This window comes from Hyalella azteca, unplaced genomic scaffold (genome assembly GCF_000764305.2).
Source record: "Hyalella azteca isolate HAZT.00-mixed unplaced genomic scaffold, Hazt_2.0.2 contig1316, whole genome shotgun sequence".
Taxonomy (NCBI): Eukaryota; Metazoa; Arthropoda; class Malacostraca; order Amphipoda; family Hyalellidae; genus Hyalella; species Hyalella azteca.
The window spans coordinates 49,278-70,416 of NW_025931637.1; the positions used below are offsets into that span (position 1 = coordinate 49,278).

The following is a 21,139-nucleotide window of genomic DNA, read 5'->3' on the forward strand; positions in this document are numbered from 1 at the left end:
TTCCCTGATACGACTCTTCCCTGCCTCCAAAATGTCTAAACTGCAAAGGTCCCCATGATGCTACACCTAGGCAGTGCCCAAAATACCTGGCCAAAATCCGTGCATGCCACCTCACAGCGGATAAAGGCATCAGCTTTGCCGCTGCCCGAGCCAGAGTACAGGCCGAGGAAGCAAGCCCAGCACCCTCACCAACTATACTGCAAAGACAAAGCAACACAGCAAGAACAGCTCCACTTAGTGAATTTAACAGCCAACAAAACAAGCAACCAACAAAAGATGCCAACAACTTTGAACTTAACTCCTTGAAGGTCTTCCCAACACTCACACAGCTCATTGCCCAAGATGCAACATCCTCCATACAGGGTTGGTGATTTTTTTGATTTAAAAAAAAAAAATCAAAAAAATCAAAAATCAATGATTTTTTTGATTTTTTCATGATTTTTTTTTGATTTTTTTTATTTTTTCAGCTTTTTTGTATTTTTGAGGTGTTATTTTTTATGTTGCAATTAGCCTACTAACAATAACAGTATATGGATCATAATGGATGGCTAATAAGGGCACTTATTGCCTTCAATAATGGCCAACAGGCCAAGGTGGTGTTTACCACTTAGGGATTTTTGGGTAAACAATTATTGATAAGTCTATTCATTAGCTTTGTAAAGTTTGTATGGAGCAAGGTAATGAGCTAAATATTGACCATTTAACTGGCTTCAATATACAAAAACACTTCAGGAATGCAGATCTTCTAAACATTGAAGAGTCACATAACAGATAGGTAGCTGATTGCACAGTGCACAGCACTATCAATAGATCTACTAGTTTTATGTCCTATAAATCTACCAGACTATACCCTCTATACACACCTACTAGTAGTGACTGAGTGACTGACTGCACTGTACCCATTTAATTCAGACCAATAAACCAATAGTAGATATAAACTGAACGATAACCAAACAAACCTCATACAGCTTGAAACGAGACTTAAGTTATGAGAAAAGCTAACACTGTTTGAAATAAACATGTGCACAATTCAAATATTTTATATCCATTCACTGCATTTAATTATTTTATATATAGTTATGAGAAAAGCTAACACTGTTTGAAATAAACATGTGCACAATTCAAATATTTTATATCCATTCACTGCATTTACTTATTTTATATATAGTCTTATAATTGTAATTGTTTTGTTTCTAGTTTTAAATTCACATATTTAAAGATTGAAATTAAATATTTTAATTAGAATACTCGTATTAGGGTGGAAAATCTTTCTAATTGCCTAAAAGGTCGATACAATCTCAACCTCTCAATATACAGGGTGGGCCAGAACTGATTGAGCAGTTTTGAGGTAAAATAAAAGAGTAATGGAGGTACATGAAGAAGAAAGTTTATTTTCCTAGAGGTTAGCATAACATACCATTTAGCCATTTAGAATACTTATGTTTTAAAAACAATATCAGGAAGATGGTGACCGTTAGCTGCAACACACTGTTGGAGTCATTCTCAGAGTAGGGAGTAACCGTAACAGTAAATTCCGATTGCTATGCTGCAATGTTGCAAAATTTCTTGCAGCCCATGATGGAAAACATTGTTGAAAATGAAGCATTGAGAGACGTGTGGTTCCAGCAGGATGGGGCTACAGCTCACACAGCTCGAATGTCACTCAATGTTTTGGAACGCATGTTTCCCATAAGTCTGGTGTCTCTGAGGGGTGATTTACAGTGGCCTGCATAAGTATTTTAAATGGTATGTTATGCTAATCATGAGGAAAATAAACTTTCTTCTTTATGTACCTCCATTACTCTTTTATTTCGCCTCAAAACTGTTCAATCAGTTCTGCCCCACCCTGTATAAGCTAGCTAACACATTTAAATTGTATATTGTAATCAATATATAACAAATAGTCAAATAGTTATACTACTTATAGCCTTATAAGAATTAGCCAAGCTGCTAGCTATGTACAATGTATTGCACTCTTGATGCCTCTGTACCAAAAACATTCAATTTATTGGAACCTAATACACACTAAAAGCAACAAGTTTATATACAATTTGTCATTCATAGTACATTTATACTAAACCATGAATAACAATACCTCAATATATATCAAAGACTGCCACTCAATATTTTTAAATATATGAAAAAATCAAAAAAATCAAATAAATCATGATTTTTTTATAAAAAAATCAAGTGATTTAATCACATGATTTAATCATTTTGATTTAATCATTGCCAACCCTGCCTCCATACCATCACACCAGCCACCAATAACTGAATCCTCTTGGAAATGGGGACCACCCAGTATCTTCAGACCCACCAGATCTCCAGTGCAAGCCTCTTCTTCAACATCTCTATCGCAGTACCCAAACACCCAAAACCATTCTGACGCCCACGCTAATACCAACAGAAGTGAGACACAGCCAGACCTCTCAAACAACAGAAATGAAGACCAGCCAGTGTCAACCCATAGTCCTGAGCACACCCAAGATCGCAACTGCCCACTAACCGCATCAAGTGCCTACACCCAGCACGCCACAACCCCTCCTTTTGCACTACCAAACCACATACCAGTAGCTGAATTCCTGCATATCTTAACCAAACTGCTGCCAATTCTTATTTGCCTGTTCTTCTCAACACAAATCACAGACAAAGCTGAATGCTTCCTTGAGATGGGCCACCTACTCAATGCTGACACAACTGTAACTGACTCACTCGCACAATTTGGCCTCACTTCGATCTCTCAATGAATCTCAAGATCATCCAATGGAACATCCGCTCCCTGCACTCTAACAAGCCCTATCTCCAGCAGCTAATATCAGATCACAACCCAGATATCCTGTGCCTTCAAGAAACATTTTTACAGACGGAGTCCAAAATACACATCCCCGGCTACCAACAGCCTGCAGCTCGCTGTGAGCGAATATGCAGTCGTGGGGGAGGTGTCCTGGCCTTGGTACGGACAACCATCCCACATTCTATACCATCACTAACATCCCCACTTGAGACATATGCAACCACCATACACCTTCCTGAGCATGACATCACAATGTGCTCCCTCTACCTACCTCCTAATCTCCCCAGGAATGTCATACAAGCTGAGCTACCCACCCTAATCTCACAACTCCCCACACCCTTCATTATATCAGTTGACAGTAATGCACACAACACAACATGGGGCTCTCCCCAGACAGACAGCAAGGGAGTAGCAATAAATGACATCCTGCATGAGTGTGACCTGGTTATTCTGAACACCTCTGAACCAACCTTCTTGGCCCCTTCAGGGCAATACAGCCATATAGACCTCACCATAGTAACTCCAGACATTGCCCCACTATTCAACTGGGACCACTTTCTTCTCATCATCTCATCGCACATAGCACTCGAAACCTCAGAGCATCAAAGATGGCACATCAACTCTGCCGACTGGGCAGGATTTCAAAACTCCCTAACCCTACCTAAAGTATTCTTATCACCAACCCAAGCATGCGGGGCAGTAACCACAGCCATCCTTGCTGCTGCTCATGCTCACATCCCACGCTCAGCACCAGGTAGACACAAATTAGGCAACTGCTGGTGGACCAAGGAGTGTGCAATGGCCAGATGCAGGAAGAACCGCGCCCTAACCAAGTACAGAAATCATCTTGGCAACCTCGACCTCTGGATTGGCTTCAAACGTGCACAAGCTATCTTCAGGAAAACAGTTCAGACCGCCTGTAAAGAGAGCTGGACAGAATACCTTGCCACCATGACAGAAAAAACCAGCAGCGGAGAGATATGGGGCAAGATCAAGGCTCTCTCCCACAGACAAGTTCAACGAGCACTGACACTTATCAGCAACAATACCCTACACACAGATCCATCCTCTACCTCAAACCTCCTCGGACAGCACTTCTCAAAGCAAAGCAGTGGGAAATATGATGACCCTGTCTTCTCTTCACATCAAGCAGCACAAGATGCCCGCCTACCTCACTTTGAAAGGGACTCGAGGAATGGTACAATAAAAAATTTACCCTAGATGAACTGCACCAAGCACTCCGTTCATCCTCATCCAAATCACCTGGAGCTGACACCATTCCCATCAGCTTTTTGCACCACTTCTCCTCCCAACAAATAGAATTGCTACTCAGCTTCTACAACTACACAAAATGGGCTCCCACATCAATGGAGGGAGGCTATTATTGTCCCCATCCTCAAGCCAGGAAAACCCGCAACATCTGTCTCCTCTTACCGTCCCATCGCTCTCACAAACTGCCTCTGCAAGATAATAGAAAAAATGATCAATTGGCGTCTGCAGGCACAACCAGAAAGATGCGCATTCTACAACCCCTGCCAAAGCGGCTTCAGAGCAGGGCACAGCACCTTGGATGCACTATTCCGCCTGGAATCAGCAGCTCATGGAAGCCTCATGATCAACAACTCATGTGCTGCAGTGTTCCTTGACATATCACGAGCATTTGACACCGTCTGGCACGGTGGTATCTTATTAAAACTTAGGAGCATAGGAATCAGTGGCAACATGGCCTGCTTTGTGAGAGACTTACTCTCACTGCACTCACTACGCACCCGTGTGGGTGGCAATACCTCAAACTCATACCCAGTATACAGCGGTGTACCCCAAGGCTCTGTACTCAGCCCAACGCTGTTTTGTATAATGATCAATGACCTCTTTGCAATGGTTCCCCCACCAGTGCAGTGCTCACTTTATGCTGATGATGGAGCCCTCTGGGTGTCCCAATCAACGCCAACAGAAGCTATCAACACTCTGCAAGGTGCCCTACAGACTATAGAGAGGTGGTCCCAACAGTGGGGGCTAACAATTTCTGCAGAGAAGACCACAGCCATTGTGTTTACCAGAGCCACTGAACTCCCGACCAACAGCTAATACTAAATGGCTTAAATGTACAACTTGTGGTCCATTTTCTTCTACAACTACAGGTCCATTTTCTGGGAGTTATATTTGATCAAAAACTGACTTGGGGCTCGCACATAGCAAACCTCACCTCCAGATGCACAGCTGACCTTCGGCTACTACGAGTGGTTGCTGCCAGGCGGTAGGGAGCTGATGCCTCAACACTACAGCGGCTGTATGTTGCATTAATCCAATCTAAACTTAACTATGCCTTGACTTGACTTGAACATGCTCAATGGCATGTTCATGGATACAGTTATATCACATAAATAATAAGATAATGTATGGATATGGTAATACCGTCAAACCGGGAAAAAGGGACGGATTTGAGCGTTTTTTGTTAATAACTTCTTACCATGAAACATTTCAGAAACAAGTTTAGGCTCATTTAATAGCTCTTTGCGAGGGATATCGAATGGCATCTTCAAAAAATTTCATATGCTATTTGTGAGGTGCCAGACACAAAATAAAAACGTCCCGATTTACCCCTCAAAGCGGGGTAATCCGGGACACTTGCAATGAAAGTTAATTTTAAAAAATTTGAAGCATGCAGAGTGTACTCATCCATTACTAACAGTACTTTGAAGTCCTCTTTTATTGTAGATGTAAAATAAATGACATTTTTCTGTGATTTTTTCTTGTTTTTCCATTATTGATATATTACCGTAAAATGGGGTAACTTTGACCACTTTTTTTTTTCAAAATAATGCCATTTTATTACTAGATAAGTTGAATTTGAATTGAAACATGCAAAATACAGGTCTATACTCTAGCTTTTCTCACCATAAATTGCTGGCACCTGCCTCTCATAGTTTTGATGTAATTTAAAAAAAAAGTGATAGTCTTTGTTACCCCAGCTCTTGGGGTTTCTTTGACCGGGTGGTAAAATCAATTTTATTTTTTGGTAAAATAACTCCAAATAACTCCAGGTTGTGATGCATTGTAGTAGAACTCTTCTAGTTACATATGCAAAAGACAAATTTTAGGAAAGTGTCATAGTTTGCAAATGGGAGGCGCCGCCTCCCAATGGGGGAACTTTGTGCACCTATTGGCAGCCGTGATGGGGTAACATTGACCGGTTTGGAAATTAAGTTAAAATTACCATATATAAGACTCTGTAGTCTGAAACATAAAGAAAAAACATTAATAGGTGTATCAAACATAAAATATGTTATATAGGTACCTATGGTAATTTTAACTTAATTTCCAAGCCGGTCAATGTTACCTCGTCATGGCTGCCATTAGGTGCACAAAGTTCCCCCATTGGGGGGTGGCGCCCCCCATTTGCAAACTATGACACTTTCCTAAAATTTGTCTTTTGCCTATGTAACTAGAAGAGTTCTACTACAATGCACCAAAACCTGGAGTTATTTTACCAAAAAATAAAAAAATTGGAGGGGGTACTCCGACAGGCATTAAATAACAGCTCTTTTTGTGGGTCACATTATTAATTTTTTAACCTATTAGATATGCAAACTTTTTAAATCTTTCTATTTTGTTAAGTAGCCTCAGTATTAGGCCTTTGATGGCAATTGATAAAATTTTTCTATGTCAAATCGTTTTTGAGTTTTGGGGATTTTTGTTAAGAAAACGAAAAGTGGTCAAAGTTACCCCGCCGGTCAAAGTAACCCCATTTTACGGTACCATATTCGTTAATTACCAAATTATTAATGTGATATTACTGTATCCATGGACATGCCATTGAGCATTGACAATGACCTTGTCCACTGCAAGCTTCATATCAGCAGCCATGTAGCCTTTCTTCTGTATCTGTAAGCTTACAGGATGGTTTGTAATTTTGCACAATTTTAATTGAGTCGAGTGATTTCACTATAACAAAAAAGATCGTGAAAAGCATAACTGAAACAGAAAATAATGTTTTAGTGACAACCATCATATGTTTTGGAGAAATGAATCATAGTTCAGGTCAATTACTTTTCATTCTATGATGCCTGGTGCACAATTCTATATATAGCATTCTTGGTACAATATTGTGATGAACGATGATGCATTAATTTTTTGATATGTGAATTTTTTTCACTGAGTGAGGTAAATGTAATCAAAATTCTCTGTTGTTAATCAATTTTTTTGTTAACTGGAGCCTTTGCTAACTCAGGTTCTACTGTAAATGCATTTTTAAGGGTGTCACTTTTTACCCCGGGGGGGGGGTGTTCCGAGTAGCCCCGCCGTGCGGAAATGGCAGCCATTTTTTTGGAATGAGATAGGCAAATTCCGTCAATTACGTTTTCAAGCCCACGCCTGGGTGCAACTTTTATGTAAGTTAAATTTTTTAATACGGCGAATATTTTTTTTTGCTCCAGACCTTAGCAGAGGTACTTATCCAAAATCGCACTTTTCACACTTTTTTTCAGCAATTTTTTGGATATAGTAAATGTTTGGATTTCTTGACTAGCTTTATACATAATAGATAGTAAAAATGTTGAAGTTTGCGCCACTATTTTTAGTTTTGCAATATTTTGATTAGTTTAGCTGCTACAACATTTCTACGAAATGTGGGATGCGCGTCCCGATTTACCCCACCTGTCCCTTTTTACCCCGTTTGATGGTATTGTATCAATATAGGAAAAACATGTAAAATGCACAGAAAATATCATTTATTCTACATCTACATCATTTACAAAGGAAGAGGACTTCAGAATACTGTTGGTAATGTACAATTACACATTGCTTGCTTCAAACGTTTTAAATTTGTGACGCTTTTATTTTACATCTGCCACCATATGAATAGCATATGAATTTTTTCAGAGATGCGATACAATAGCCCTCAAAAATAGCTTTAAAATGAGCCCAAAATTGTTTATGAAATGTTTCATGCTAAGAAGTTATTAACTAAAAATGCTAAACCGTCTTCTATTACCCTATATGACTGTATGCCAAATCTCTTATTTTACCCTAGAAATAGCATCTAAAACCTTTTTCTTCATTTTAGAGGTGATTAACCCATTGATGCCGAGCGGTTCCATTTGGAACCAGCAGAAAAAAATTGATTCATAATAAAATTGTATGGTCAAATCAATATACAAGTGGATGCGTAGGTTTGATACACATCTCGTCATGTTCTGGCAACGTTTGGTTCTGCTGCGCCGACTACTCTCTGCTCAGTTAACATTAAAAGATTGTAAGTACCGGGTGTCAGACAGAAGGGCTTGACATCATTGCAGAGAAAGGTAATTAGTTCGTTCTAAGAATATATTATTTATAAGTTAGATGCAAAATTTTATCGATAAAGAGAGTACTTTTAATCCTGTATATGGCATTACGTGATATAATGTTTCTAAAGTCTTTTAGATCATGAAATATTTTGTCTGGTTCCAAATGGAACCGCTCGGCAGTAGTGTAAGCATTCCGGCCATCTCATTATCCCAGTAGATTACTATATATAGTGATATAGTTACGCATTGTATTTCAAAAACTTGTTTGTACTTAGAAATTATTTATTTAGATCTTAGATCTAAGTTTTTCTGTTATTTATTAGTGAACCATTATCTTTAGAGCTGTTAGGAATATATATCCCGAAAGTTGAAATATTTGGAAGTAGGTACGTTGAACACTATACGATTGTTTATTCCGAGTCATTTTTTTCTAATTGTATTTTTGGCAGATCATCACATGAAATAATTGAGATTTCGAGAGCAGAATAACACGAAGATCAAATATTTGCTACTGAACACTTCACAGAAGCAGCAACAAACGAAACATACTGAGATTCGGATAGCTCAGATGACGCAGCCACTAGCAATTCTGCTCGCCTATCGAGAATAGTCATTGTAGCAACAGTAATCACCGAATGTGATAACAATGACTATCGACAGAGAAGAAAATCAACTGTGGTCGACATGGCCACCTTATGCTACGACATATATGTGGCTAGCCCGTGAGATTTAGTTATAAACTTTGGGCAGCAGATAAATCAGATGACATTTTTCTGCAATTGAAGCTAATCGGCGGATCTAATAGAAAAGAAACTTATTCATGGGCTGGAACATGGATTGGCCCCATAAACATGATACTATTGGTCCCAAGCCAACATATTATATGTGATATCTATTCTGGTTTCATTTGGCTTCTCAAAAAACTTCTGAAAAAAAAGAATGGCTATTGCAATAAATTTTCAAAAAGATCGGTTAGGAAATGCAATAATGCAGGAGACCCTAAATAAAACAATCAGGGTCTATAGTGCACCCTTCTACTTCGATCCTTGAAGAAGTGCAATACAACAATCGACAACATCGGCTAGCAAAGAGACATCAGAAGCACTGCAAATGCAGTGCTTCGTAAACAATGTTGACAACGCACCCACAAACATTCGTAAAATGGGCAACCTTCCTATTCATTTTGAATGAATGGAAGCATTCTATGCTAAAACTTAAATTGTATTCTGCCATGATTGGTTTATCATCAGTATTGTCCATTATGAATACGTATATTACGTATTATCCATTATGAATAACCTTGCTTGATTTACTATCGGAAAAAGTGTTGTTTGAAAAAACGTTATGTTGATGCCGAGCGGTTCCATATGGAACCAAGCTATATTTTTTCACATACAACGAAAAATCAATAAATGAACATATTTTTTGTTTATTACCATCACAAATGATAATATTCTCACAAGGAACCCCGAAAAAAATCAGTAAATAATTCTCGTCATTAATGGGTTAAGCATGTGATGACATAATTTTTAGCTTCTGTCAATTAAACAATGTAGTTGTAATGCAGTTTGGCATGACTGCACTGATGCAATCAATGTAACATTTTGGATGCAGTCATCGTGCAGGATATTTTGGACAGAAGTATAGTACTAGAATACAAAAGTTGACAAATTTCACAAAGTGATTTTCACTAACTGCAATATATGGTAATTGATTACACCAAAACACATGACTTGGAGTCATGAAATTTCATGGAATGACACATTCATGAGATAATTTTGCAGACCAAACTAAAAACATAACTTTGGAGTCAATTTTTAACATGGATTTCACACCCACCAAAATCAGTGATATTGGAGCTATGGTATTTCAGAGAGATATAGGATTTTTCCAATCCCAGTGATGAAAAAATATACTAACCAAGTCACAACTAGGGCTCTTCTACCATTGTCAGAACTGCAAGATTCTGCTAGATAAATTATCTTTTGTCTAACTTTTACTAAAGTATTAAGCCCCAGTATTCCAAAGTTATTGAAAATATATCAGTTTAGAGCCTTATGCTTTTAGTAAGAAGAATTTTCTAATCTTGCAAGGGAAGGATTTGCTTGAAATCTCTGCCTCATGACAAATGGCAATGAAAATATTTTAGTTCCTTTTTATGATGATTCAACATCATTTATTTGATTATTTCCTCAATGATATTTTGAAGTTTTATTGCTTTTATCATGCTGTTTCTAGACTCCTGCATCTCGAAATAATTTTCTCGAAATGAACCGGGACAGATGTAACGAGACGAGAAAATTCCGGGAAAAAAATAACGGGACAGAGGGTAAAATTTGTCCCAGAATAAACGTATGAACCGAGACAAGAATTCTGTCCCGGACTTAAAAACTTGTGTCCCGGTAAATTATGATCCGGGACGAGACAGACAGATTTGAAACGAGACATAACGAGACGAGACGAGATTTGTCTTAATCGAACGCTTCACTTTCATGGTGGTTCTCATGTGCTTCAAATCTTTTGTCAGTAATAAAACCACTTTCTGAAAAAGTACCATATAAATATTATTATGAGTCATCAGAGTGAGAAAATGTCCAGCATTGAGGCCAATAACACGATATAATTAATTGAAATTTCTTCAGCGAAGCAAGCATCGCTAGGCGATGGCAGCCGCAACACACCTCGACTGAACGTCGTTCATGACTCGTCTGTGACGCGTATTGCTGTCATCTCGTACGAAAGCGCATAACTTCATATATTATTGCTAATAGGAGGCCAATTCGCTATTTCATACCTCAAATAGTATCTTTGAAATTTATCGTTTGTCTGTGAGATATTTTTCTTCGAGGTGTACTATTAAATTTTAATGAGAAAGGTAATGCGTTTCTGTGCGGTGCGGTGGTTATTACGCGTTCGGAACGAGTTCAGGCGCCACGAAGCGCATAGGGAGTAGGGAGTGACGCAGTGTCTATATTAGTCGGCCAATTAGTAGTCAGTGGAGTGGTTCTCTGCGTTCTATCTTCTCTGCTCTCTTCAAGATGCCAAGGCCTAAAGGCGACCTTTGGAAATTTTTCGAAGAAGAAAAAACCGACGAGGCTCACGATAACCGAGGTCTAAGTCAGGCTCATGCTCGCTGTAAATTATGTGGCAATAGTTACAAGGTTAACGATGGAAACACCTCAGGCATGCGTAGACATTTAATTCGTAGGCACATCGATGAGTTTAGGAAGTTTGATATAAGATTTCCTAATGCTGGCGTTCATACCATGCTACTTGCTGTCGGTCATCTCCTTAATCCTTATTATAAGGGTGTGGCATGCAAAAAGGCTGGAACCTATGATGATGCCTACAAGTATTTGGTTCAAAACCATACCAATCATCGTGAGTGGCTCATCAAAATTAGTGATCAACCAATGACCACTGCCAACTTGGAGGAAGAAACCGATTCTTTGGCGCTAGATGTGATTGATTCTCACTTTCAAGCATCACAAGTAACAGCATTTCCGGATCAGTCAGACATCGCTAAGGAATGGGATGTCTACAAATCTATGCATCCTTGGCCTAGAAAGGAAGCCCAGGAAAATGTTCTTGGATTTTGGAAAAATCATGAAATGACTTTACCTCTATTAGCAGAAGCAGCACGGCGCTACCTAGCAATTCCAGCATCTTCGGCAACTTCCGAAAGAGCCTTCTCTGCAGGTGGATGGTGCCCATGGTGGAAACATAGTCACGCACAAGAGGACCAAGCTTCAGCCAGAAAATGTTGAAAAGCTTCTTTTCATCCAACAAAACTATGACTGTGTCCAAACCAAGTTCTGGAAACTGACCTCGCCTGTTTGACAAAGATCCTGGTAAGATATTCTTAATAATACTAAAGCTATTTTTGGATTATCTCTGCTTTTAGTACAATTTTTGCTACGCCTCCAGGAAATTTTCACAATTGCGCAGTTTCCTGAATTTTTCATGAACGCTCGTTTAACGTTATTTAGAAAGGATAAACATGGATATTTTGAGTTCTTTTTGAAGATAAAACTACTATATTTTTTCCAACTTAAATTTTGTTTCATTTTAGAATGTTTTTGATATTTCTTTCCAGACTTTTTGTCGAAGGAGATGGACAGTCAGCCGATGTCACCAGCTACAGCTAGTAGGGCGGCTGCCTCCTCCAGCCCATCATAAGACACGATTTTTGGAAAATAAATAACGTGCTTTTCTAATTTTATTTACCTGTCAAGATTACGTACCTGGTTAGTACCATATTAAACTACAACATGTATTCGTAGCAAAAATTATTTCAATTACCGAGGTCCAATCAGAATAGTAAAAGGAAACGTCTCAAGTTATCTAAATGAATGATGGTAAGCCAAAGTTTACCCCACATCAATAATTGATTCGTCTCGTTATGTCTCATTAAAATGGCTATAAATTCCGGGAAATTTTAAGTTACCTATTTTAACCGGGACGTCTCGTTTCGTCTCGGTATCGTCCCGGAATTCCTACGGAGGGCTGAAAATTGTCCCGGTTTTTATTGCGAACTGGGACAGAGCCTGTTGTCTCGTCTCGTCTCGGTTAAAAAAAATCCCAAACGCAGGAGTCTAGCTGTTTCTGACATAATAGCAAATCTGCAACTACCAAAACATTAATGTAAAAGTTTTGTGTATTGAAACTTTGGGCCTGACCATTGTACTGAACTAAGGAATTCCAAATTATCTTCAAATTACATATTTGCAAGCTGTGTAATTTCCAATAATAATAAAATGCATGATTTTGAAGTGATAAGATTTTCAATCCATTGAATTTTGCTGATGCACTATTTTGATTAAAGGTGAAGTTTTTCAATTTTCCCCTTTAGCAATCTTGCACTATGCTTGGTTTCTAACACTGCAAGCTGGGCAAGGCATTAGTGCTAAAAGCCTTGTAATCCAATAATAATATTTGATAGAAATTTGTGAAGTTTGGCTTTGTCTAGTATAAATTAAATTATTGATATTATAGTCAAATGGGGTAAGACAGGATCGCAGCCTTCATGGGGTAAGAAAGAACCGGCCCATGGCGTGCATTCTAATTGCACTGAATTCAATTTGATGGAAGAATATGTTGGAGCAATCATTGCCAGTAATTTCAGTGTTTGTTTCAACCCTCTTCTGCAAATATTGAATTTCTGGTTAATTCTTAAAGAAAACCTATGTAAAGAAGGGTCACAAAATAGTTAACCCTATTTGGGAAAAAGGCTCTGTCTGATTAACAAAAAATTTTTTGGCCAGGGGCCGGATTATCAAAACTTCGTAACTTTTTGTACTTACGACAAAAAAGTTATGTGGTACGTAAATACACCCTAATTTTGGCATTATCAAAATTTTCGTACGCAAGTCTTAGCTAAAAGCGTAAATGTTTTTCCCGCACAAATGTTTCCCGCTCAAATGTTTTGATAATACCACCGCTAGTATTACGTTGTCATAGCAACGCCACTCGTAAGTCGAGTTTGCGTACTTACGAGCTTTTGATGATACGGCCCCAGGTTTGTGGATGTAGGCAGGTAACCTTAAGTAACAAACAACTTTTGAGACATACTAGGCATTCCTACCTGCTACCATCACTGCCTGACATCTATTCTAAAATGGGGTAAAAAAGGACTGGACATGGGGTAAAACAGGACCACTACATGATCCTGTTTACCCCACAAGTGGTCCTATCTTACCCCACAAATGGCCCTCTCTTACCCCATAGTTTATCAAAAGTAGCTTTTAAATGAATATATTATTGTGCATAAGTAAACGTGGAGTATTTTGGTCAAAATTTGTATCTTTTGCTCAAAATAACCATTCTAACTCGTTAGCTTTTTTAATTAGAGAAATTTAGCTTACTATTGAAAATTGTATCATGGGGTTGGAGAAAATAGGGATGTCTCTTCCCATTAGTGAGCTGCAGAACTACCATAAACTGGGGTAACTTAGACCACTTTTTTTTTTGAATGATGCCATTTTTTTTACTAGATAAGTTAAACTTAAATTGAAACATGCAAAATACAGGTCTATACTCTAGCTTCACTCACCATAAATTGCTGGCTCCTGCCTCTCATAGTTTTGATGTAATTTAAAAAAATTGATGGTCTTTTTTACCCCAGCTCTGGGGGTATCTTAGACTGTGTGGCAAAATCAATTCTATTTTTTGGTAAAATAACTCCAAATAACTCCAGGTTTTGGTGCATTGTAGTAGAACTCTTCTAGTTACATATGCAAATGACAAATTTGAGGAAAGTTTCATAGTTTGCAAATGGGGGGTCCCGCCCCCCAGGTGGTCTAAGTTCCCCCAAACGGGGGAACTCTGGCCACCTAATGGCAGCCCTGACAGGGTTAACATAGACCGGCTTGGAAATTAAGTTAAAATTACCATATATAAGACTCTGTAGAGTCTGAAACTTTAAGAAAAAACATTAATAGGTGTATCAAACATGAAATGTTATATATGGTAATTTTAAATTAATTTCCAAGCCTGTCTATGTTACCCCGTCAGGGCTGACATTAGGTGGTCTAAGTTCCCCCATTGGGGGGCGGCGCCCCCCATTTGCAAACTATGAGACCTTCCTAAAATTTGTTTGTTGCATATGTAACTAGAAGAGTTGTACTACAATGCATCGAAACCTGGAGTTATTTTGCCAAAAAATAAAAAAATTGGAGGGGGTACTCCGACAGGCTTTAAATAATAGCTTTTTTTTGAGGGTCATGTTTTTAATTTTTTAACCTATTAGATATGCAAACTTTTTAAATCTTTCTATTGTGTTACGTAGCTTCAGTATTAGGCCTTTAATGCCCATTGACAGAATTTTTCTATGTCAAATAGTTTTTGAGTTTTGGGGGTTTATGTTAAAAAAACGAAAAGTGGTCTAAGTTACCCCGGGAGTCTAAGTTACCCCAGTTTACGGTATGTGCAAGAGTGATTGGGGGAAAAATCATTGTGCAAAACATAAAAAATAATTATTATCATAACTTTGTGAGAGAGCATGGGCTACGTTTGAAGAAGTGCACTACAAATGCAGTTAGCAAGAAAACACATGACGTCTGACTCTTAAGTTATTATCCATTGGTTTTATTACAATTTGATAAATTTTCAGACAATGACACTAATGGAATATACATGAAGCATTTAGCAGTGCTCTACAATGAATCAAAGCCAACCTACTATTTCTATGCTTAACAAAGTTTTATTGTGACAAAAACTCTAATGTGACTGATATTAGAGTTGACTTCCTGCAGCACAAAACAGTAACAAGTGGTTGTTTAATCAGATAATGTGTTTCTAGATGGATAAAATTGAATATCATGTTTGTAATTTTATTAAAAACCTTGTAACATAAGAATTACCAGTTGGTCCCGTCTTACCCCAGCCTGGTCCCATCTTACCCCAATGTGGTAAGATGGGACCAGCTCACTTTTTTTAATCTGTACAGAAATCTGTGTTGTATCCAAAAAGTCTGAGTTGTAGCTTTGAAGCCCATTGCATAACTACACCTTGTGATAGGTTTAGGATTTTTAAGCTATTCATGGTATAGATGCTACATGCTTGTTAGTGATTTCGGTCCTGTCTTACCCCATCTGACTTATATATACATGAAAATGTTGTACATCTTCTTAGGTCAGTAGCACAACATATATATATATATATATATATAATACCTATTATATGTGTATGTGAATACTTATTACAAATATATGTGATGAAAAAGTTGTGATATCACTGATATGTATTTTTTATCATGTTCACAAAAAGTCTAACAATTGTCAAATAGAAAATGAATGCTTTTACTTTCAGGTCATGTCTGGTATGTCTGGTCACTGTGATAAAATAGTGTCAGGAGTTGATGTATGGATGCTTAGAGAGCTGGGCTGCCGCTCATTAGTTTGTTGTTTGGAAGAGCTGCCTGGCAAGAAAGATCTGATTATTGATGCAAGTTTGATGAAGTTTCTGGATCGTCTTTCACAAGCAGCCACTTTAAGGTAAGGAATTTTTTATTTTGATTGTATCTGTAATTAGTCCATAGTTTAAACCTAGAGCTTGATGTTTAATCTCCCTGATAGTAGGTATATATACGGTATATTTATTGCTTAACTTGGGCAGTTGATGACCATAAAATTCACTGATTTAAATTTTCATTTATAATATGTAACAGTATGATTATTTTGTACCAACAACCTTCCTAAAATTGCAAAAAAAGAAATTGAAGAAGAACTTGTCCTCACTGGACCTAATCTTGTTAGAAAGAGGTCCAGCAACATAGAGAAGTTTTTTGTTCACACCTAACCCTAATTCAAACCCTAACCTAATAAGTTTGGCAATTTTTGAATGTCCAGTAATGTAGTTCATTTATTTTTGCATCTGGTTTTCAAGTACAAACTAGGTGCAGAGGATTGCAATTTTGTTCAGATTTCTAACCCCTGTATGGTAATGTCACTAATTCTGTCTGGCTATTGACCAAAACTTGAATATATTGGTAAAATCAATGTATTCATGCTGTGTACGAGTTGTTTCTGTTATGTACATGGAATGGGCTCCGTATGGGTCTGACTTGTGGACAGAGTGTCAGGTGCCTAGCCAAGATTGCTATGCACAAATTGGTGCCAGTATTTATTTGTAATTTTTACTGTAATTACCCAAGCCAATGATATTTAGTGTACTAATAGGTATGAAAAATTATGAAATATGGTATATTTACTTGTATGTATTTTCCAAAATTTTCTTATTGAAGGAGTAATTTGCAGTTGAATAATTGATTATGGTCATTATTCTGAAAAATATTTAATAAAATTCAAATTATAAGATTCAAATAAAAAAGTAACTATCTAAGTTTAATATAATTAAATTTCACCAAGTTACATTAGTTAAGTTGAGATACAGTGCTACTTCTGTCTTTTAACAAAATGCAAGAAAGGCCTAAATTTCATTGTTCAAGCTGAAACTTAAAATTAAATGCTTATATTTAAACTTTGGCCAAGATATGAAGTGATGCTCTGCATGGAATGAGTGTCAGAAAATTGGCGATTGTCAGAGGCAGGAATTGGGAGTCATGTTTTTTTTTTTTTTTTGAAGGAAGTTTGAAGGTCAAGTGTCTTCATATGGTCACTTGCCCATGAAAGGGATAAATTTGCATTTTAGATTGTATATACATGTTATTCTCTAAACTTTTGAATCGACAATTGAGGTTGTCTCAAAAAGATTTTTATGAAGATATGGCAAATTTATTTGGCCTTTTTTTGCTGTTTGTAGTTTAAGAAAAGAGATATAATTATACCATGTTTGATATTGTTTTGTAGGCCAAGGGCTGTCTTGAGTGAAAACAGTTGCTATTACATAAAGGAGCTATTTTATATCGAAAGTATACTTCAGAACATTTTTATTATTCCTTGGTGGTTTTAGCATCAGCTAAACAAATTTTTTGTTAGAATTGATATTATGAAAAGATTGGTCACAATTGCCAAATTAACTAAAACTGGCTAAATGGCAATAAAAATATTTATTGAATGTCATGAAGGTACAGTATCTATACAACTATATTTCTTATGGTTTTAATATGTAGAGTTAGGTATGTTTCTCAGTGTGATGGCATCAATTATTCAATGGTGTGTGCACAATTAGGGATTATGAGAAAAATTCCCTATCATTCAAATGAAAGTTGGCACTGCACTGAATGTATCACAAGAAATAACTAGTTAGAGTTATTAGAAATTATTAATAATAAGAATTAATGATTTTTATGTGCATTGTTCATGACATGCAATATTTTTCCACAGAGAACATGATGTAGAAAAGATCTTCCGTCTTGAGCAAGTTCCACCCTCAGGCCAGTGTGCCCAGCGCATGTACATGGTCCGATCAATTCCTGATTCTGTGAAGTTTATTGCAGAGCATCTCAACCACCATCAGCAAGAACTAAAACAAGAACAGCTTCAGTATCAACAAAAATCACAAAACCAGCAACAAAGCCATAGGGTGCCTATCAGGTATTTGTAATAAATAAATGTGTTCAAGTACCTAGGTACTACTCCATGTTAAACTACTCATTATATTATTTATGTTACTAAGCAATGGACAAGGCAACTATTTACATATTGCATGGTGTTGGAGGATAAAAAACTATCCTTCAATTTACATCTCTTGATGAGGATAATGTCTTCAGAATTTACAATAACCTGCTCTCATCTTGGAGAAAATTGGCTATATTGTAGCAAACCTTGATGACAAAATGCAATGAAACTTTTATATGGATGCATTTTCTTAAAATCCTTGGTAGGTTACATAGCAATATGAATTAATTGCCTTTTTATTGATCTCCTAATTCACTGCCAAAATGGCAAAAATATGCTGCTTACATTATTTCTGACGTCAATAACACTTGCGTTCCGTTTCCAGCCGTATCTTGGTGGTATGTGTGCCAAGCATAACTTATTCTGTGGAGTGCCAGCTGGAAGAAGAAGGCTTAGCTGGTGGTGGCCTTGTGTCCTTGCATTCCTTTTGCCCAGGATTTGTTCCTTTGGATGATGATTTGCTTACACTGGAGATGCCAAATTTTTTCAGGTATAGTAGGAAGCCTGAAAATAGCACTTTTATATATTGCACCTGTCATAGTATACTTGCCAATTAAGTTGCACATTTTTATAGTTCTTTTCTACTTGGGGTTTGATGAGTAAATCATATTATATATGAATAGAACAGGTTGATCTTCACAACCCTTTAAAAGCTTGTACTTAGCTGACTTTAAACAAAACAGTAATTTCTTCAATGAATTCAATGATGATGTTGATGAGTAAGAACATTTTTGATTTTATTACTGATGTTTAATCTAATTATTTTTAATTTTTCCAGGGATGCTTTTGTGGAAGGGGACTTCAGCAGCTGTGCTGGTATTGGCCAGTCATTACACCTGCTGTGTAGTTTATTTGGCGCTCCACAGCGCCTCTTGAGTCACGGCAGAGCTGCCCACGCTGTCATCACTTCATTCCAACGACTCAGAAGTGACATTGACGAATCTCACCATTCTACAAAAACTGTAACTTCTTCTATCTTGAATTTACCATGCTGTTTAAGATCATTAAACTTGCAGCAGTGAATGATGTTATCCAACTTATCATGGTCATCTTTTCTGGCATTGGAGTTTTTTGCTTTTTTTTTGTGTTCAATCTTTTATTTATGATGTTAGGTTCATTTTGAAATGTCATGCTTATGTTTAGGCACATACCATATAGTACCTAAGCTATTGAATGTTTATTCTCATTTATCTGAGGAAATATATCATCACCTGTTTTTTATTGTTATGTGTATTGTTATATTTTGATGTTTGCTATTAAGGTGCACGTTATATTTACTATTTTCATTGAAATTTATTTTCTAAAATTGCAGAAATCTCAGATTGGCCACCTTTTCATTTTGGACCGCGATGCAGATCTTGTGACGCCCCTCCTGACGCAGCTCACCTATGAGGGCTCCATTGATGAGCACTACGGCATCCACGCAGGAGTAGTTGAGCTGCCTGAGAACTTGAATCCTGATGCCAACAAGCCCAGTGCCTCAAAAATTATGCTCAATTCCAAGGACTCGATATTTGCTTCGGTGCGTCATAAACATTTCGCTGGTGTGGCCGGAGTGTTGGTAAGACGAGCTAAGGAAATTCAAACAAGGAAAGAAGAATCAAAGAAGATGACGCCCGCACAAATGAAAGAGTTTGTTGCATTTGATCTGAAGCAGCTACAAGCGCAGCAGAACAGCATTTCTCTGCATTTGTCAATCTGCGAGGCAATCACGAAGGCAACTCGACGAGACTTTGATGTTCAGCTAACAACTGAACACGGATTGGTCACCGGTGCTACTGCTGCTAGTGAAGCCAAGACTTACTTTGAAGACTGTTGTGCTAGACAACTTCCTTTATCTTCTTGCTTACGACTGCTCTGTTTACTTTCTCTGACTCAGAGCAATGGCTTGTCATTGAAGGAATACGAATCACTCACTTCGCAGTTAGTGGCTGCTTGTGGACACAAGCATATTCTTACCTTGTTTGACTTGAGACAGGTTGGACTGTTGAACGTGTCAGACTCGGCCTCGATGGACCAACCACAGAGCAGCGCCATGCGGGGACTGCGACAAGCCGCTTCTAACCTCATGAGCAAAGGGCAATTTGCTGCGTGGCGTTCACTAACAAAGTTTTTGAAACTTATCCCTGATGCTGAAGAGTTGATTGATCTTCACAATCCTAGTCATCTTAGCTACGTTTTCAATGGTGCCTACACTCCCGCCATCGTTCAGCTCGTGTCTCAGTGTCTGACTGATGGCTTGCAGAGCATAAGCGACGCACTTAAACTTATCCCTGGGTCAACAACTTCGTTTGGCTGGTCTGGCGATGCCACGCTGCTGCCTCCTGTTGTTGTTGTGCTCGTTTGTGGTGGTGTCACTTTTGCGGAACTGGCGGCCTTCCGATTGCTGGGATTGAGAACTGGGAAGAGAATTATTGTGGCTACCACTGGCACCACATCGGGGAATAAGCTTATGAACAGCATTGCAAATGGCTCATAACCCAGGATCTTGGTTGATGCATTGAGTTTAAATGTTTACTTCAGAGTTGTATATTATATACCTACTGTGATTGAATGGCATCTGAGTTACAGAAATTAACGATATTAATTCTAGTGCTGGAATTACCGTAATGTGCAATTCTTGAAATATCATATGCGAATCTATTGGTTCTGAAAAGTGTTTTACAAGTGTTTTCCTCTATCCCGATGTGACCTAAGTGATGAGACTAACTCATTTCTCATCGATTGCTTCTTTTAACACCTCGGAATTCTGGCCTCATCATTACTTGTTATCTATTATCGGCTAGAAATTTGTTTATAAATTTCCCGAAACTTCATTGTTATTCATTTCAGCAGACACTCTCATCCATAAATGGTTATCATGCCGTTTTGCTCTTAAATTTCAATAGTGTTTATGCTTTATGTAACTCCTGATACGAATATAAATTAAAATATTTTTCAAGTAGCCGAAAAACTGTAGATCCATTTATGTGCCGCAG

General features: G+C 37.7%; 1 protein-coding gene across 1 annotated transcript; it reads left to right on the plus strand.

Annotated features, from left to right (window-relative positions):
• Window positions 1–132: 132 nt before the first annotated feature.
• Window positions 133–21,105, plus strand: LOC108682844 (vacuolar protein sorting-associated protein 33B). The gene is made up of 6 exons (XM_018172088.2): window positions 133–363; window positions 15,892–16,076; window positions 17,868–18,077; window positions 18,487–18,651; window positions 18,940–19,123; window positions 19,474–21,105. The coding sequence occupies exons 1-6, from the start codon at window positions 343–345 to the stop codon at window positions 20,638–20,640; spliced, it is 1,932 nt and encodes a 643-aa protein (XP_018027577.2). The 5' UTR covers window positions 133–342; the 3' UTR covers window positions 20,641–21,105.
• Window positions 21,106–21,139: the final 34 nt, after the last annotated feature.

Coding starts and splice junctions, on each gene's coding strand:
- LOC108682844 (XM_018172088.2), top strand. CDS start 343: ATGCAACATCCTCCATACAGG. Junction 16,077..17,867: donor TCACAAGCAGCCACTTTAAG/GTAAGGAATTTT, acceptor ATTTTTCCACAG/AGAACATGATGTAGAAAAGA. Junction 19,124..19,473: donor CTCACCATTCTACAAAAACT/GTAACTTCTTCT, acceptor CTAAAATTGCAG/AAATCTCAGATTGGCCACCT.